General features: G+C 36.3%; 1 protein-coding gene across 2 annotated transcripts; it reads right to left on the minus strand.

Moving 5' to 3' along the window:
* Positions 1 to 454: 454 nt before the first annotated feature.
* LOC122091665 (alpha-1,4 glucan phosphorylase L isozyme, chloroplastic/amyloplastic) lies at positions 455 to 18,186 on the minus strand. 2 transcript variants are annotated; one of them, XM_042661709.1, is made up of 15 exons: positions 17,809 to 18,186; positions 17,386 to 17,621; positions 17,194 to 17,295; positions 15,154 to 15,330; positions 14,686 to 14,961; positions 12,428 to 12,699; positions 11,661 to 11,778; positions 10,991 to 11,515; positions 10,700 to 10,852; positions 9,222 to 9,350; positions 8,833 to 9,069; positions 5,296 to 5,372; positions 2,616 to 2,802; positions 1,630 to 1,830; positions 455 to 798 (listed from the first exon to the last, which is right to left on the minus strand). In XM_042661709.1, exons 1-15 carry the CDS (start codon positions 18,023 to 18,025, stop codon positions 682 to 684), a joined length of 3,024 nt encoding a protein of 1,007 aa, XP_042517643.1. In that variant the 5' UTR covers positions 18,026 to 18,186; the 3' UTR covers positions 455 to 681. The 2 variants fall into 2 exon arrangements, with proteins under 2 accessions (XP_042517643.1, XP_042517642.1); XM_042661708.1 differs by having other exon boundaries at positions 17,386 to 17,624; positions 17,809 to 18,185.
* Between the last annotated feature and the right edge of the window lie 1,023 nt (positions 18,187 to 19,209).

Genomic DNA, 19,209 nt, shown 5'->3' on the forward strand with positions numbered 1-19,209 from the left:
AGAGAGAGAGGGGGGGGGGTTGTCTGCAGACCCTGAAGTTTTGGTAATACTTCATCCATGCAATTCCATCGGGAAAATGTTGTGAAACTTACATTGTGCAGAAGAAACTTCTTTGCTCAAGATCAGTTAGATGGGTAGATAAGAGAATATAAATGCGCGGTGTCCTAATGCACATCGGACTTGTGGGAGGACCCGAGCACACATCTACAGGTCTGCCCAGCTGTCCAATACACAACCCACCCTTTCTTCTCCCTCCTTCCCACCCCTCAACTTTTTCTTTCCTGGATTAACAACCTCAACTCCTCCAGTGTATATATATATATATATATATATATATATGTCCGAGGCAGAGAATACCAATAATAAATCAGTTGAGATGCCTAGAAGAGCAAGAGCAAGACCCAGCCTATTTCGTTAATCTAATTCATCCAAAAGCTGTTGAAAATTTTCCAAATGGTAAAGGAATTAAAATTTTATTAATCCAACAAAATGCAAGGAGTTACATAAGACTACCAATTTTTAGAAGTGCCGTTCACCTCTTCTACTATTATACGAGCTACTGCTTTGATACCTTTACAACTCAAGCATCAAGGAAATTATATTACAGACGGCAAGAAATAGGTAAACCCCCAATAGGAATACCCATGGAAAACCTTGAGCTCACCACCGGATATAAACATCCTAGGGTAACTCAACAGGTTTGATGTTCCATATATCGTTTGCATATTCATGGATTGTCCGATCACTGCTGAACTTGTACGAACCAGCTGTATTCAAAATTGACATTTTTGTCCATCTCTGCACAAACATTGGTAATAAATGTCAGACATGTATATTTTAACAGACATGGATGTGCACATACTTCACAGAACTGTTAACGCACAGAGAAAGAAAATATATTTTTTTGTGTGTGCCTGTATTTATATGTGGTGTTTGTGGAATGTTCATGCAAACACACATGCACATTCTCAAATCAATGAACGTGAATGAATGTCACACACACACACACATGCACACAAGAACACACACTCGTCTGTATATCAGTCACACATACCTTCACCTCAGCAATGTTAAGGCACATGCAGCGCAGAAGATGCAGATAAGCATTGATGAGTATGACTGTAGAACATTAAAAGCTTCTTAACATGATTAACATGATTATACATGACTTGTCAATTTGACCCATCTATGTAAACTGCAGATTCAATCTCATCATGTAGATCCATGAACATTGAGTAATTTGCAAATAGGAATGCATTCATATCTATTACAAGAAGTGAAAGGCAAAACCTGCATCAATTTCTTACAGGTGCATGTGCTTATTTTCATCTATGAAATTACACATATACACATGATATGAATAAATGTGATTCTTTACTTTTGGCCCATGAGAGCAGTCACAGATTCATTTCTCTCTCATGGACATTGATGAAGGACAAGTTTATTTATGTATAAATAAATGCGGCTTCATTGCATAAATTGTGAAGACAAACTGGATTAAATGTCTTCATTTATGAAAATCTCCGAGCAAAGAAAAAAAAATAATAATCCATAATAATCATGCATCTACCTTAATATTGCATGAAAAAGATAATATAACTTTTTTGCACATGTAATAAGCACACCAACCTTTTGGTCTCGGTAGGCCTCATCTACTTTCTCTTGGCATTCCAGGTAACTAGGGAAGTCCTTGCCAACAAGGAAATAATCTGCACGCCCATAACCCTCATTCCCTTCCAAAGATCCCATGAGTTCATCATAGTTGTAGGGTCCAAAAACACCACTTCTGACAAATGCCTTGACTCCTTCAAATCGAGGGTCTGGCACAAACTGCATACAAGAACAGATTAGATCAAATATAGAGTATAAATTCTACTGTTAAACTGAATTTTGACCATAGTGTTGGAAATCCAGACCCTGTAGGAGTTGAGAGGAGTTTTCAGATATCATTCGAGAAATTTCCTTTCAGTATTCTCAGGTCCAGTGGGACGGGCAGATTTGTATACAGCGGAGCTTAAAGCAATCATTCAAGGTTTGATGGTACACACAATGCAACCATGGACAAACTTAGTGGTTGAAGGAGAATCTCAATTTTGATAATCAAGTAGCTGTAATGGAATGGAAAGGTACCTTTAAGGCTTGGTTCATCTAATCCCAAAACCTGGGTGCCTTTCCCATCATCAAAACCTCTCTTTTTCTTGGAGGCCAGGATCAGCCAACCCTTTGGGGATACTCTAGCTCAAGAGGGAGTAGGAAGAGAGGTCATATACATAGGGCCATAATAGTTGTATACGAAGCTCCTGTATAGCAGTTAAGATATGGTTGGTAGTGTATACTTATTTTGTAATGTTTTGTATACACCATGTATCTTCTTTTTGGCATTAAAAAAAAAAAGAGCAACCTAGTGCACGAGGCTCCCACTATTACAGGGTCTGGGAGGGGCAAATGTATGCAGCTTAAACCCCTGCTTTGCAGGAGAGACTGTTTCCAAGTTTCAAACCTGTGACCAACATGTAGCAATAGTGCCCAATATCAATTCACTCCTCTATGATTAAGCTGGATCTGCAAATCATTTTTTCCCAGCAACAATTAGTATATCAATTTGTTTTACATACCTTGCCCTCAGCTCTTTCTTTCCTCAGGCCTGCAATCTCATGAGCTTGTGCACCAAAGAGGAAAAAGTTGTCTTCTCCAACCTCTTGCCTTATTTCAACATTGGCCCCATCCAAGGTCCCAATCTGGACACAACCATTCATTGCAAATTTCATGTTGCTGGTTCCACTGGCCTCCATCCCAGCAGTACTGCCCAGGGGTACAAAGAGAAGGAAAGAAATAAACAAAGATGAATTTAGGTAAATATCAAACCCCGAAACAAGTTTTGCAAATATTAAACCATGAAAAGGAGAGGCCTTTGATACAACTCTTTGACCCACAATCTCAACCTCAATCAATCTTAAATACACACACACTGTAAGCTTCTAGGAGGGGGTGGTGGGAATGGGCTGGCATTATTCACCTCACCAAGCTTGTGAATCCAGCACCATACAATGTGTTGATACATTTGGATCAACCGTCTATAAAAATTCCATTTTTTCCCCCTTCAAAAAGACCCTATTTTTACATTAATTTTCTAAAACATATACTTCCAAATCTAATAATAAATGTGCATGCGTTGTAAAGGCTTTTCTTGCTCAATGGACGCACAGAACAAGCAGCAGTTTGCAACAAGAATGAAATAAAAAATTCAAAGATCCACACAGTGAACTAAACAATCATATATGCAACCAAATACAATAATTAATATGTGTGTACACATTGATGTTTGAGGGTACAGAGGTTATGCATCTTGAGTTAAAACCAGTTGCCTCGACTAACCATTTCTTAAACGAAATTCTACGGTTTCCAGACAGGCGAAGGAAGACAAAGGATTCAAAACGAAAATTTTATAGCGGTGCACAGTTCACTGGCTGAAAATATCCATTCTGTTAGGACTATTTGACTTTAGACTCTAGCTTTTCTGTTAAGAATCAGAGTTTGAGTATAATCAATTTTACTGTTTGGCTTAACTTTTGCCACACTTAATGTTAGTCATGTTCCTTTTTTTTCTTTCCAGGAGAGCAGCATTCCAGTTTTGAGGTGTCTTCAGTATATTACTCTATTTTAGTAAAGTGGAGTCACAGTACTACCTGGTTAGAGGATCTAATCTTATTTTGGTGGGTGGGTGTTAAAACTTAAAACTCCACCGTTTTTTCTGCCGGTCCCAAGCCCGGATAAAGGAAGAGGGTTGGTGCGTCAGGTCGGGCACAAGGACCAAAAAAGACTTTATCCAAATCTTTTTACATGGAGTGTAGAACTTATTATTATCAACCTAATGCTAGGTGTCCCCCATAAGCGACAGGCTATACTTTGACCCAGGTGAAGCAAATAATGAGCAAGGATAGATAAAATGATGATGTTGATATGGATGTGTGGCAAAACTAGGAAGGATAAAGTAATGAATGATCAAATTAGAGCTGATTTGGGAGTAGCTCCAATATATGATAAGCTACGAGAAAGTCGTCTAAGGTCGCATGGTCATGCTCAACGGAGGCCTTTAGATGCTTTAATTAGGAGGAGTGATTTCATTCAGATTGAAGGATCTAAAGAGACATGGACAGGCTTAAAATGACACTGGGATAAGTGGTGAGGAAAGACATCCATATGTTAGGGCCTTGTATCAAGTTTGACTTTACAGAATTTGCTTTTAGATAAATAACTAAATGTAACCAACTGCTCATTACATCTCTATCCATAACTACTTTGGATAAGGCAGACTTGGATGGACATGTGTGGGTACATGTGATAGAAGAACCTGCACCCATTTTAGTAGTCAAATTTCAACTCAAGACAAGTCTGAGATGTGGTTAAAAAAATGAGCCTTAAGTTTCCTAAAATAAAAAAATAATAAAATAATAAATAAATAAAATGTCATTTCACTATTAACGAAATCTAGCGATTATGACCTTGAACTCACTTACCTTCTTGTTTTGAGCACAAACTTGAACATCCAGATGAGTGTGTGGTCCTCTATCGCATGACCCCACATGAATTTATCCAAGTGTAACCCATGGCAACTATTGAAGGATACCATAAGTAATGAGGTTACGTTAAATTTATCACCCTATTTAACTTTAATTAGGATCTGAAGATCCAGTCAGGTCATAAGAAGCCTATATCTAGGCTATTTTAGTTATTTTCCTCATTACAATGAGTGAAGATTAATGCCTGCCAGCTTGTTGGCTTGATGCCAAATCCAAATCTCTCAAAGTTTTAATGCTATCAAAACCCCTAATTTGTTTGTTTATTTGATGAAACTCTCCTCACGAAAGCTAACCTTAAGAGTCCCTAGACCTCCAACTGATAGTATATCCTTGTATTTATCAAGGCCAACCATCAAATCCTTTTCTTCATGCTATAACTTTAATTGGGCAGTCTTAAAACCAAATCTACCCCAGATTCCATCAAACTCTTGGTTTGACTCTCAATTTTCCAAGTTTCTCCAGTTGAAACCATAACCTAATTCTAGCCTTTTAAGAATATTCTTATATCTCTAATGTCACATTCCAATTAGCGTTCAGATCTGTTGAGCTTCCTACATTACAGAGAGGGTAAGAGATTTTTCTTTTTCTTTATTTATTTATTTATTATTATTATTATTATTATTTTCATTTGAAGGGGGGGTGTTGGGATGGAGTAGGGGGGATACCATGGTTCAAAATTATAGCTGAAAGCCTGCAACCAAGATATTTTAAATACCTGATGTGCTGAGAAAGCTCGCTTGCAGGTATAAGCAATTCTGCAACGCTAACATTGTAATCAGGGATGAAAACGACCTAAAAAAGAAAAAAAAAGAAAGAAACAGTATTTTGCCAATCAGAACCAACTCAGAACAAGAAATTGATGCACAAAATATAATCAATCAATATCCAATCTTGAATACAATCCATCATACAGCATTTTGATGGGGACATCAAGGTGTATAGACGCAAGAAGAAGAAGAAACAGCTATCTTTGTGGCTAAAAGAATAGAAAGAAGAAGAAAGAAGAAGAAAAAAGAGGAAGAAAGGGAGGCTCGATCCAGCCTTTCCAGCACTGGATCGAGTCCCTCTCTCTTTCCAGATTTCAGCAAATCTTGTGGGTCCCATTAGTTGTTAATTTAGTAGTTTATTTTTAGAATATTCTTTTCCTTGTTAGTCTTTTAATTAATTAAGGAACTACTTTATTAGTTGTTAGTTTTTAGGAAGTTTTAATTTACTTTCCAATTGGCTCTTTTTATTTTAGTAACTAAGTTTATGATATATGTAATGGCCTAGGCCACGATGGAGTTAGTCAATGAAAGAATATTTTGAATGCAAAAGGCTGTCGTCCTCCTCTCTCTCACGATCTCCTCTCACTCTCGGCTTCTCTTTTCTTGCCTTTCTCTCTCTTTCTTTCTTGCTATTCTCTCTTTCTCCTCATCCCTCTCTCTTTCACTTCCCTGTTTTATCGATTACTGTTCTAGTTTGTTGCGGTTACTAAGTATTGCAAAATGGAGATCAACTCAGTTGCAAAATATTCATCAAAATGCTGCTGAACAATTAATCACCAAACTGGAATTTTTCCTTCATTAACTAAGGTGGACTGCACTCTTATCTTGGAGGACCTTGAGTTCTTCTTTACTCCTCTGACTTGGACAGCAGGTAAGTAATTAAACTAAAACACCCCCACCTCCATTAATCCCCTGTTATATGTTATAGCCCATTATCATTGAAACCAGCCCCTTACCCTTCGTTTATGCCTATTTTACCTATTGTTTTAAGCCTTTTCTTCGCTGTAATATCTCCTAAACCTTTGCTGATTTTTTTATTTTAGTTGGCTGCTAGAGGACATTGATTGTTTGCATATCTTATTTTGTGTCTAGATTGATTTGTGATGAACCTAACATTCGCATGACGTTTGTTCCCTTCCCTATGTCCCCACTTGAAGCTTAAGTAAGTTTCTTATGTGTTTTTCCACTTAGATTGATATTGCTCCTAGCTACATGTTAATTTGTCTCTATTTATTGCATGTTGAATCTTGTTTTGCCGAGCATATCAAAATCCCAACCTAATCCCAAGACCCCCCTTAAGTTTGTCTTACCCTAATTGAGTCACTCTTGTAGGGACCTTAGTTGTCTAGAAAATCCCCTACATCACATTTTCTGGTCTATCTTCTTAAAATCGGTTCCACAATTACAAACTTCCTGCTAGTATTGTGCTGAAACAGTAAAGTGCTATTTCCATACCAAAGCAAACAAATAAATGATATTATAGATCACAATATACAAAGGTCCATTGGATAATCACTCTAGAGTTCATAGAATTAAAATTGTAAATTTTGTTCTTAAAAGGTAATTTTGGTCATTATCAGTTTTTTTTTTTTTTTAAACAATTTAGGAGAGAGAGTATATCTATTTGTAACCAAGAAGGATGCAAATAGAAATTATAACTCACTTTTTTGCCCATAACTTTTTCACTTGCCCATGCCTCCTTCGTGTTTTCCCTTCCTCCTTTTCTTCCACCTCCTTCTTGGGTGTCAACATGGTTGCAACATCAAAGTTGATTGTAATTTGTGGGATAGTTGGGTTGCTCCAAGGGGTTTACCTTTTCATATTATGAAAACGTGTATTTTCAATCAATTTGGTGCTACCTCTGGTGGATTAGAAGAACTAGAAGAATTATTTTCAGATTTCAGTGAATCAACAATTCAAATCAAGATAAGAGGTTTGCTCAATATTCCCGGGCTTGTAGCCGTCATAGATGGGGATGTTCTGCTGTTTTCTGTCGAGGTCATTGTTTTTGGGAACATTATTGCACTCCAGAGAAACCAGACAGACCTGAAGTTAGGGATGATGGCGTGACAAATCTGTCCCACCTGGTTTTGGAGCTACACAGCCACATGTGAATCAAAGATCAAGGAACTCTGAAAGTCCTAATCAGAGAGGGTGGTAAGAAATCAAATAGTAGACCAATCAGAGGGATGCAGTGTAGGATAAGACGGAGGCAATGCTGAAGAAGAGGACAGGGGCAGTGGAGGTGCAGAGGGTCCAATTCTGAAACAAAGAAACAAGGAGAGAGGGAGGGTGAAATTACAAAAATGACCTCATCTAAAAGAGGGTGTAAGTGAAGTGACCAAGGACAAAGAAAAGAGGTTACGAAAATCTGTTAGTAATTGAGCTGGTTAAAACAAATTTACCCTTTAGGAAATTCTGTTTTGTTACTAATAGTAAGAAATCTTATGTTTGTTGATAAATACAAGAAGTAAATATTAGTTCCATTTTACTTCTTCTTTTTTTTTTGGGGGGGGGGGGTGAAAGGTTTCATTCTACTAATTGTATTTTACGATAAACAGCAAATTTCCTTCCTCTAAATAGTAAACTAGAATTTCCAGAGAATTTTAATATAAGGAGTGAGTTACTCATAAATACTAAAGATGTAACTCTGAAGCATTGACGGCATTGATGAAATCAAGTCGTAGTTTCCGATGACCAAGTGAAACAGTAGCCAAGATCTTCTCATCTCTTTTACTTCTCCTCAATCTCTTCATATCTTTGTTAAGTGTTACTGAGGGTTTGGGGTCCTCCCTTCCTACGTCATACAAGGTCCCACCAAATTATCACTTGGGAGAATTCAATCCATAGCCACTTGGTAACCTGTATTTCTGTTTATGGCTCTAATGACTAATCCACAGTAGCATGTCTCCCCTCCCCCAAAACCCCCCCCCCCCCAAAAAAAAAAAAAACCAATGCTTATTGGTACCAAAGCTTTAATTGCCACCTACTAATGATCCTAACATGCCCTTGATAGAAGGTTTTTTTCTTCTTTTTTTTTTTTTTTTTTTTGGGGGGGGGGTTGGGTTGGGGTGGAACGAGATTTCTGAAAAACCCAAAAACTGACTCTCATGCCAAAAAGATGAACCGTCTTCTCTGTTTATTTCCATTTTTTCCCTTCTTTAATTGATAAGCATGCAAGTCATCGGTTAGTAACTTGAGAGTTTGTAAATGAAGACAGGCTCTGAACCAAGTTACTGGTAAAAACTAAAAACAGTGAAATTTCACCAATTAAGCAAATCAATCAACTTGGTCAGGTAAAAAACTCTAATGCCGCCATACCATGTAAATTTTTCACACACAAACAACTGAACATCAATATTTGAAAATAACAGGTGCATTTTGCAAAGGAATTTTGGGATGATAAGAATTGTCAAATATCCCTGATGCAAGCAGTAACTGATGTCTTCAGAGCTCATAAAGAATACTTAGAAGGCATAGCATACCTTCAATAAATCTCCTATTTCTGAATCATGATTTACTGTAGCCCCAACATCTGTGATGAATTTCACTATCCTCTTAGCTTGCACATATGTGGCAAATGCTTTTCCTCCAAACATACATACTCGAGGAACGAACTTTTCTTTCCTTTCTTCAGCACTCATTTCTTTCATCCTCTTGTAGCGGTAAACAATGCCCATGATATTCAATAATTGGCGCTTGTATTCATGGATGCGTTTCACCTGAAAATAAGCTAATGTTATTCATAGGGACCCAACACCAGATGTCATCTTTCTTTTCAGATGGATCTCATAGGTTTTCATATTAGTTATTGTACACGCAAAACCTACAGCATAAGGGGAAAAATACAAGACTTTATTGTTGCCAAGCTGACCTGTATGTCAAACATTGCATCAGGACTGACATTATAACCTGTTTTTTCTTTTATTAATGATACAACTTTCGCCTTATTGCTCCTTTTTGCTGCCCTCCACTCAGTTTGTAGGTCTTCATTATCTGCAAACTGTGGAAAATGAAAAAAGTCATGTTAGAACAACTATTAAGTTAACAAAAAGATCTTGTTAGAACAAATATTAAGTTTTAGTGCTCAAACTTCCCCATGGGAATCAATATTAACAGTGGAATTCATTTCCTTTCCTGTTGGTCCAGCTATAGTTGGTGGAACAAAAGTTGCAGTAATGGAATAAAGGCCACTACTTCCAAGAGCAGCTGAAGATAGTTTGACCATGAAAAAGAACAATTACCAAAAGAAGACACCAACACAACAATTATCCTAATTAATGTAATTCTAAAAGCCATTTCCAAAATCCAGCCGGAAAAAATAACAATAACAACAAGGAATGGAGAAGCAAACAGTCCTTTAAACCAGCAAATTAAATGGCTGGCTGAGTCACAGTTGTAAACATTTGAATAGAATTTCTGAAAAGAAAAAGTCAAAAAAATGGAAATCAGGAACCGCAAAGGAAAACGAAAAGAATAACATGTGACAAAAAAAAAAGTCTACCAAAAATAAAAAGAGCTTCATTAGCATAAACCATAAGAAGATGAAATTTTCAGCATTTCGGTGCCTGAAATTCACACATGGTATACATGAAAATGGAAAAATGACACTTTTTTAATTCATTAGACTTTTGGCCCACTCCTTGTTTTAACCATTTGGTTAAAACAGGTCATCTACTTCCAAAAATAAACTTGTCATCATTTCACACATTGGTCAACAGAAATTTCATTCTCAATCAAGGTTCTAAAACATGGAAACGGTCACAGGATCGGTCAAGGCCAAAACCATTCCTGAATAGTCTGGATCGGACCATATCGGACAGTTCTACCCTCTTTTTTTTCTAAATCAGTTTTTTTTTTTTACTATTTTACACTTGGACCGTACATGTGGAACAGATTGGAAAGGTCAGGATCAGGGATTGGTCATGGCTGATACCGTTCCGATCTGGCCGACACTGACAGTTCCATTCCGTTTTTTAGAACCATGTTCTCAGTGGACAACATAAAAATATTTTTCAAACAAAAAAAGATTACAGAATATATACTTGAGCATCCATGGAAAAAATTTGATGCAATATTGTATTAATTAATAACCAGATGTACAGTGTCTAATACTTTGTTGGGCGTGTTAGAGGTTCGAAATTGATGTTGACCTACATATTATATTAGCTATAGAAGGTTTCATGAGCTGAAAGAGAAAGGTCTCACTTCAAATTACTAAAGATCAATTGTTTGAAAGAATTAGGAGAAGCTGAACGGCGATGGGAAACAGGGGCAATCAACATTTTCCTCACTTACCAAAAGAGTAATAGACGGATTCTAGGAATGAAATATTCACAAAGGGAAAACTACCTTTCGGAGTTCTGCCAGCTTCTCAGTGTCAAGGACCCAGTTTTCTGTACCAACCCACTTGGTTATGGTTTTACTTAGATCTGGATTGCAAAAACGTATCCATCTTCTTGGTGTCACACCATTTGTTTTATTTTGAAATTTCTCAGGCCACAACTGCCAAAGCAATGAACGGAAAATCAGTGGGTATATCTCTTTAACTTCTCTGGCATGGGAACATGGACTAAAATGCTCCACGTCTACAGAAATCCTGGAAAAGCAAAACATTGTAAGATAGCCTCACAATAAAACTACCTTATAGAAGTCATTAAAGACCTCTGCTTTAACAATTTCACTATGAATCTCAGCAACCCCATTTACGGCATGGCCACCAACAACGCAAAGATTAGCCATTCGGACCACCTTTGGCAGTTTTGGATCCGGTTTTAAAAACACAGGTTGCTTCTTCTTGGTGTCATTTCCTTCAGATTCATCTTCTCCATCACTGGATTCAATCTCTGCATCAGAACTTTTAACTTCTTCAATGGATCCTTCAACTTCTTCAACGGATCCTTCAACTTCAACGGATCCTTCAACTTCTTCAACGGATCCTTCGACTTCTTCAACGGATCCTTCAACTTCTTCAACAGATCCTTCAACTTCTTCAACGGATCCTTCAACTTCTTCACTGGAATCAGCAGCAGAGGTTTCCTCTGATACGAATAGATCTAGGACAGAGGCTGGTAAATCAACATTGTCTAAAATCCTCATCTCTTTCAGTTTCTTCTGCAGTATGTCAGTATCCTTTATACCATACTCAGCAATTATGGTATGAATTAGCTGGTTCAAAAATAAAAATCAGAGAAAATGTAGAACACATAAGAAATAACATACAAGAGAATATTACAGTTATCAAAAAATAAGAGTACATTAGATCATTTATATGAATCAACAAGAGGGATTAGTATATTTTTTCTAACAATACCTCCTCATCAATCATTTCTATAATCTCAACATGTCGAGGAAGCAATTTCTGCATGAGCTCCAAACTCCATTTCTCCAGAGCCTCAGGTAGAACAGTGTGGTTTGTGTAAGCAACAGTCCTGGCAGATAGGTAAGGATTACGAGGAATATCAGCTACATTAACTGGACTATAATATTAAGCTAGGTACCTCCTAGGCATAGTTGTCAAGGCATTGCCTTGTGACAGCATTCCTTATATTATATCAGTTTTGTGACAATCACGAGTTTACGTTAATTTATGTTTATTTCTTAGTTTTTTATGAATATTCTTATATTATATTGTATGCTTTATTTATTATATGTTGGTTCCCATATTAGTACATTACTAGCATAATTATATCATATTGCTTTCATATGGCTTCTATGTTGTCTATAAAGCATAATTATATAAAATTATCATAGCTATATTACATATGCTGCATGCCTAACTAGGCAACTTGTCACCTAAGCACCCCTCCAACACCTTGGCTTACCTAGTCACCTTGACAACTATGCTCCTAGGACGATTAGTGAACCAATCACGTTTTACAAATTAAATATGTAACGGCAATTTAAATCTTTGTTAGACTCAAATGGGGTTCTTATGAGATCATACAAATCCCACCTAGTATAAAAAGTAACCTTCTCAATAGATATTGCAAACAACAGCTAATGGTCCTGAAAACTATATAATTATTGATTTGTGACTATATTTTTGTGCTAATGTGCAACAACCACAAACCAAATTACCTTCGAGTAATATTCCAAGCTTCCTCCCACCGCATGCCTTTTATATCTATCAATATTCTCATCAGCTCTGGAATGCAGAGTGTTGGGTGAGTGTCATTCATCTGTACTGCAACCTTTTCAGGAAATTCATCCCAGTTCACAGACTCTCCAGATCTCCTCTCAAAACGAGCAATAATATCTTGAAGAGAAGCAGAGCACAGTGTGTATTGTTGTTTCAGTCGCAGACTTTTTCCTTCCATTGACTCATCCCCAGGGTACAATACGTAGCAAATCTGATTCAGAATACAGTTTTCAATTGGCAATCACTTTCTAATTTTTTCCCCCTTCTAACCTCATAAGGTAAGGAATTCTTTTAACCGAGAAAGCAAGCACAAAGGATGAAATATACAGTTGATCATCAAGAACAGAGCATCACAAAGGAAAAATTAATACGAAACTTGTCATCCTCGTCCATAACTAATGAGCATCAGCAATCATAAAAAGCAAAAGAACTGTGTTCTTTGAAGCTCCTTCAAAACGGAAAGACAAAAGAAAAGAAAGGAAGATGGCTAAAAAAACCAGTGTTGTTCACTTAGTTAGCCATTTTACTCCAAGAACTTGCCTTGTCATAAAATATTATTCTAGCCCTTTTGTGGCTGCTGTTGTTCTTGTTGTATTCTACATTTTGTATATTCTTTTTTTTCTTCCGCAATAAAATCTTGGTTAATAGCATACATGTATAAATATAATGTCCTCAAGATAAGGTGGTAAATTGTGAGAATTTTATTCCAATGCAGGGTTCCAAGTATTGGTTGTGACCAATCTGATCAAAGTGATACCTAAATTGTTTTTCCAGTGGACCATCAAAATAAAGAAGGGATTCCTTAAAGGACACAGGAAGGCCCAACCAAGCTAGCTCCCCGAGGAGCTAAAGTAGAAATTAATAGAAAAGAAACTGGAAGGAATGGGAAGAAACAGTACTGATAAAAGGTAAGTACTCGGAAGGGAGCTGAAAATCAGCAAAAGTGGGCTTCTTTAGTGGAAATAAGCCATGGGTTGGTTTGAAATTTATGTAATTTGAATTTATCAAGTCAAGTTCAGAGTTACTCGAGGTCAGTTTTGGTCACTACTATTTTGTGCAAACTAAGTTTTGAGTACTCTAAACCCTACTTTTTATCTGTGTTCTAAGTTGAATATAAGTACTAATGCCATCCATTTTCTTCAGGTCTTTATTTTTTATCTTATTGCTTTGCATGACTTGGAACAGTGATTCTAGAGATCTTCCAAATCCAAATTGATTGAGGAAGCTTGTGGACAAAATACCGGTAAGATATCATTCTATGGCAGGATCTTTTTTTTTTTCAACTCTTAAAGTTCAAGCAAGAGTCCAGGGTTTTACCCTATATACTTAATCTTTGGATATCACAGCATGAAGTTTATGAAATTTTCCTACAACTTGGAAATTTTTCTCAATGCGAAAGTGAGTTTGCTTTCAGGTTCTAAGTGATCACTTAACAAGCCATGTGCAATTGCTTAGAATCCCTAGGTGTGAAGTTCATTCAATGTCTGGCACAGCATGAGAATTTCTTAATTTGAAGATTGCTTTCAAATTCTAGATGACGAATTAAAAACACATGTAAAACTTCCCAGAAACCCTAGGAATGATTGCATAACTTTATTTTCTTATCTTATTTTTCTGTAACTCTACTATATTATTGTTCTCACACAAAACTTTAATCCTAATTCCCTCTAAATTATGGATGCAAAATCCTAAATCAGTCCAATGTATTTTAGCTTATCTCCTATGGAAAACTTGCCTTCCCTCCATCAAGTCTCAAATTCCTTAAATAGCATGCTACATTGTGCTTAAGGGATGGAAGATCACTTTATCATCCTCTTCCCTGATGTCCTTTGTGTCATGAAATTGTATGAACATTTTTCTTCTGTTTTCAAGTAAATTTAGTTCTACCTGAGAATCTGGTGGTATTCCGTAAGCGAGGACTTAGTCATTGGGTTAGGTGTAATTTTGCAATTGGTGAAGCTTAGGCTCCAATTTGCGGATTTTGGTTTTGTCATGAACCTGCTCATATAACATCTATCTCCTTGGGTAATTTAGCTCTTTTTTCTTATTTTTTAACAAATTTTATTTCAGTAGATATATTCATATTATTACTATATATATATATATATATATAGAGAGAGAGAGAGAGAGAGAGATTCAAATTAAGCAGCAACAAATACAATGACTAAGATTCTATTGATCCTGAATTCACGCAAACCTTCTCAGCATTTGTATGTGCCTCATATGCTTTGGCATGCTCCCCTGCATTAAAGGCAAGTAAATCAAACTCATCTGATGACACTTTTGTGGACCATAGTCGAAAGTTGATTGTAGTTTTAGTTTTATATCCAGGAATGGGAACATCATATGCGACAGCCTGTATATCTTCGCCTCCAACCCAATGTTTCTTCCCATCTGATCCTATGACAACCTTGCCGTAGAACTTGATAGGATATGAAATATCATTCCTAGCAATTTCCCAAGGATTTCCCATCTGCAAGAATACACCTAATTAAGTAGGATAAAGCAAGCTTACCAATATATATAAGCATAACTAAAGATATAATTTTACTATCAATAGCACAATAAAGTGCAGAATTTCCTCTGCAGTTTTAAACAAAGTAAAACAGCTAATCTCAAGCCAAAAGCATGCAATGTAGCCAACAATGAAGATGAAGAATCACACCTCAAGCCAATTCTCTGCAACTTCCTCCTGACCATCTTTTGTAATGTTCTGCTTAAATAAGCCATACTTGTATCTAAGTCCATAACCCCAGGCAGGGTAATTCAATGTCGCTAGAGAATCCAAAAAACAGGATGCCAGTCGGCCTAGACCACCATTTCCAAGGGCAGCATCTGGTTCCTATAATTAACCAGTCAACAGATGTATTAGATGCATAAAACAGTACGGTATAAGAATCTTTATCCTCAGGAATTTGAGAGAGTATCTCAGGTCAAATTTCTAAAGCTTGAGGAAAGTTCTTACGACTAGAGAGAATTCACAAAATAGTCGGTGCTGATGTGGAAACTGGTCAACAAAGGATTTTGTTGTTGTTGGCTATTCTTGACTTAATCTTGAGGTTTTTTGGGATTATTGTATTATTTATGGGGTTAATCTATTGTATGTTGAGTCTTTTTTTGAGTTTCATACACTAGTTTTAGTACATTTGATTTACTGTTTCATAAATAAAGTATTTTATTATTTATATTAAATTCAAAAAATGCAATTTCTTCTAACTTCACTTTTACTACTAATAGTAAATTTGGCTTTGTGTCATATTCAGAGTTAGGTTTACCTAGGTATTAATTCATCGAGTCCTAGTAAAATCTTGGTGGAGTCAAATCAAGTAGGGAAAAATTCTCTAGAAGGATTAGTTGGGCTTTCATAAATATAGGTTTTATGATGTACTTCACATGTTTTAGGACATTGTAACCATGGAGGTTCAACTGTCAAACTACGAAACCAGGGGAAGCTTTCCCTTCTTTCTCTTCTACTATTTTCTTTCGTCTCCTCTCTCTAAAGCGACTGTCCACATGTACTATTCAGGGCCACATAATAATACCTCATCCCCCTCTCAATTGCAGTATCTTATTAATTCTTCTTTCTTTCTTTTATTATTCAAACCCTAATCATAGGTACATGTACCATTAATTATGAACACCCAATAGGTAGAGGGGTAGACAACTTGAATTTTACATGCACCCCTGATCAACCAGCTGGAGTCTGATTATCAATAGACTCATTAGGAAGAATACGGGATATATATGTCATTCCCCTAAACTTAATCTATATTTAACCAAACTGTCCTATGGAATACCTTTTTTTTCTGATTCCGCTTCCCCTAATAGTGCAAACTTTTACCTCTCCTTCTCCAGTGTCTTTTTAAAATGTCCATATTACCCCCTCGATGCAAATTTTCTCTATTTTTTCAATTCAATTTTAAATCTAACTCCTAAATATGTGTTGAGATTAACTAACTAGGTATTGATTCTATTAATGCAATATCAAAAATTTAATGCCTATATTTCATTCTAATGTCCACATGGCCACTCTACATCCAACAAGGCATAATGTTTGATGCATGTGATGCGGATTGAGAAATTCTCTATGTATTTATTTAGACTAACTACATACTATAATTCATTGATGCTAAAATTAGTCTATTAATTCGGTGAGAAAAATTGGAAAATGTGCACCGTATGATTGAAGGTGTCCATGCGGACGTTCAAATTAAATATAAGCATTAAATGGATAATGTAGAATTAATGATTTAATAATTAACCAATAAATAAATTGGTCATCTCAATATGTACTTAGGAGGTATATTTAAAAGTGGTGAAAAATATAGTGAAAATATGCCATTGAGGGGTAATATGGATATTTTAAAAAGCCACGTGAGAAGGAGAGATGAAAGTTTGCTATATTGAAGACAACCAGAAAAGGAGAATTACATAGTGGTAGGTTAAGTTCAGGAGACTAATAGAAATTTTCCCATAGTAGTAACGACTTATCAGATACCAATTGACTTATTAAGTGGTTAAACAATCCAAAAACAGCCAACTTCTTTAGGAAATGGAAGCACATAATCGATTAGACGGTATGGATAAATGGAAATCATCATGGCACCATCAATGGAGTATAAACCTAAGTCAAGAAGTGTGAAATTATCACCCAGACATGATATGTACCATTAAGCCAAAATGTAAAGGATAAACTAATCCTTACCTGTCTTGCCACATTCTCCAGGCTGTATCCGAGCCTGCTCAAAGCCTCCGCATAAGGGCCAGTGAGCTCCAAATTACCAATTGCATTGAGCAACGCTCTACCCTGTAAAAACACATGATGCAATGACATAACAAACTAAAGCATAGTTTCCATTGAAAAAAAACTCATTGAGAACACGAGATTCAAATAAACCTGTAGAAATTCCATGGATAAATAGTAGGCCTGTTTCACATCCATCTTCTCATAATAGTCATATGTCGCATTCCAATTTATGATGAGCGAGTCACGAACACTTTGAGCAGTTGCAAAATAAGCCTTAAGGAGATCAAAGCGCTCCGGAGAGAACAAAGGTGTAAATTCAGCATGGAACTTGATACTTGATGCGATAGACGCGGAATCAGGCGTGAAGGAATCCAGAGGAGTTGCAACTTCTAAATCAAATTTATTAAAAAAAGAAAGAAAAACAGAGAACTCAACTTAGATTAGTTCTACTTCATCGATTAAAACTTCAAATACTGCAATAAATGATACTCGATCGAAAATCTAATAACAATAATGATTAAAAAGTTAGAACAAAATCAGAAGAGAAATGATACGAAGTTAGAAAAGATATACCTTCTTCAGTGACAGCATCCTTCAATATTTGTGTCTGATCACTGGCGATGTTCCTGACAACGAGAGATGTTCTGAAATGCTGGGAAGTAGAGGTTCTGACGAATAGCAGCTTGAAGTTGCTGTTCCTGGAACTGAAATCTAAGAATCTAGACATGGAATTGCAGCGTGTGAAGGCATTTGTTCGAGTAGAGGTTACAGGAAAGGGTGAAGTCGCCATTGTTAGTCCCTGCGAGAGAGAGAGAGAGAGAGAGAGAGAGAGGGATGGGGAGTGAGGGAGTGCGTGAGAGAGTGGCTTTTGTCTACTTATCAGTGACGGAGCGTCCAACAGACATTTTCTTCACTAGAAAATGAGAGAGAACGTTTCCATCGTTCAAGCTCAATCTTCGAGTGTGGAAATAATATAATATTTATTGTGAAAATGACTTTAACGTTAAATAAACATTCCAAGTGGCCAAACAGGACGAGATACTTTCCACGGATATGGTCCACCGTCCACGTATAGGTCCTCCACAATTAACTAAGTCTTTTTCTTTTTTTTTTGATTAAATTTACTAATAAATCGCTGCAACAGAAATAGGAACTAGGAATCAAAGTCGTCAACAGCTCCCGAGGGATTCTCCAAACTAATCGTATTATTTAGTTTTAAAGAAAGGATGGCTTCCTTGTACTTCACTCTCTCAAAGACTCTCTTTCTCTTCTACCCAAAAAAATATACTCTTTTCTTGACACTCAGAATCGGGTCCAGATCGGTCCCAAAATCGTTCTGGATCAGTCTTAAAATCGTTATGGTTTATATTCAAGGATAGAGCCTTATTATACGCAATCACACCTAACTCATGTAATAAATTAACGTCTATCAACACAAATAATACCTCTGAACTAATGAAGGTCCAATCGGGGTGTTGGGTAGGAATAGAACCATAATATACTTCCCTTTCTACAATAAAAAAAAATAAAAAATTTATAACTACCACCGGACTATGTACAGACAATACTTGTATTCAAAACTAATACATAAAAATAGAAGAAATGAGACCTTATACATCTTGGTCTCGAACATTTGTTTAGATTTTATGGCTTATCTATATCTTATGCATATGTCACTTCTTATGGTCCATCTTAGTTGCATGGTCTATGGTGTATTAAACTCTTTTAAACATTTTAATAATTTAATCCATTTTTATTTTATTTTATTTATTTTGGAAAAACAACACATCTTTGAACTAAAATTAAGCACATAATTTATGTAGGGTTGATGAACAATTGCTCCATAAAAACAATTTTTTTGGTAATGTCAAGTAGAATGAACTATCAATTGGAGAGAGAAACAAAAATAATAAATAACCCAAATTTTAGAGCCTAGATACATGGCTATAGGAATAACTTGTCTGCTTTAAGCTA

Source organism: Macadamia integrifolia, chromosome 10, assembly GCF_013358625.1.
Source record: "Macadamia integrifolia cultivar HAES 741 chromosome 10, SCU_Mint_v3, whole genome shotgun sequence".
Lineage (NCBI taxonomy): Eukaryota > Viridiplantae > Streptophyta > Magnoliopsida > Proteales > Proteaceae > Macadamia > Macadamia integrifolia.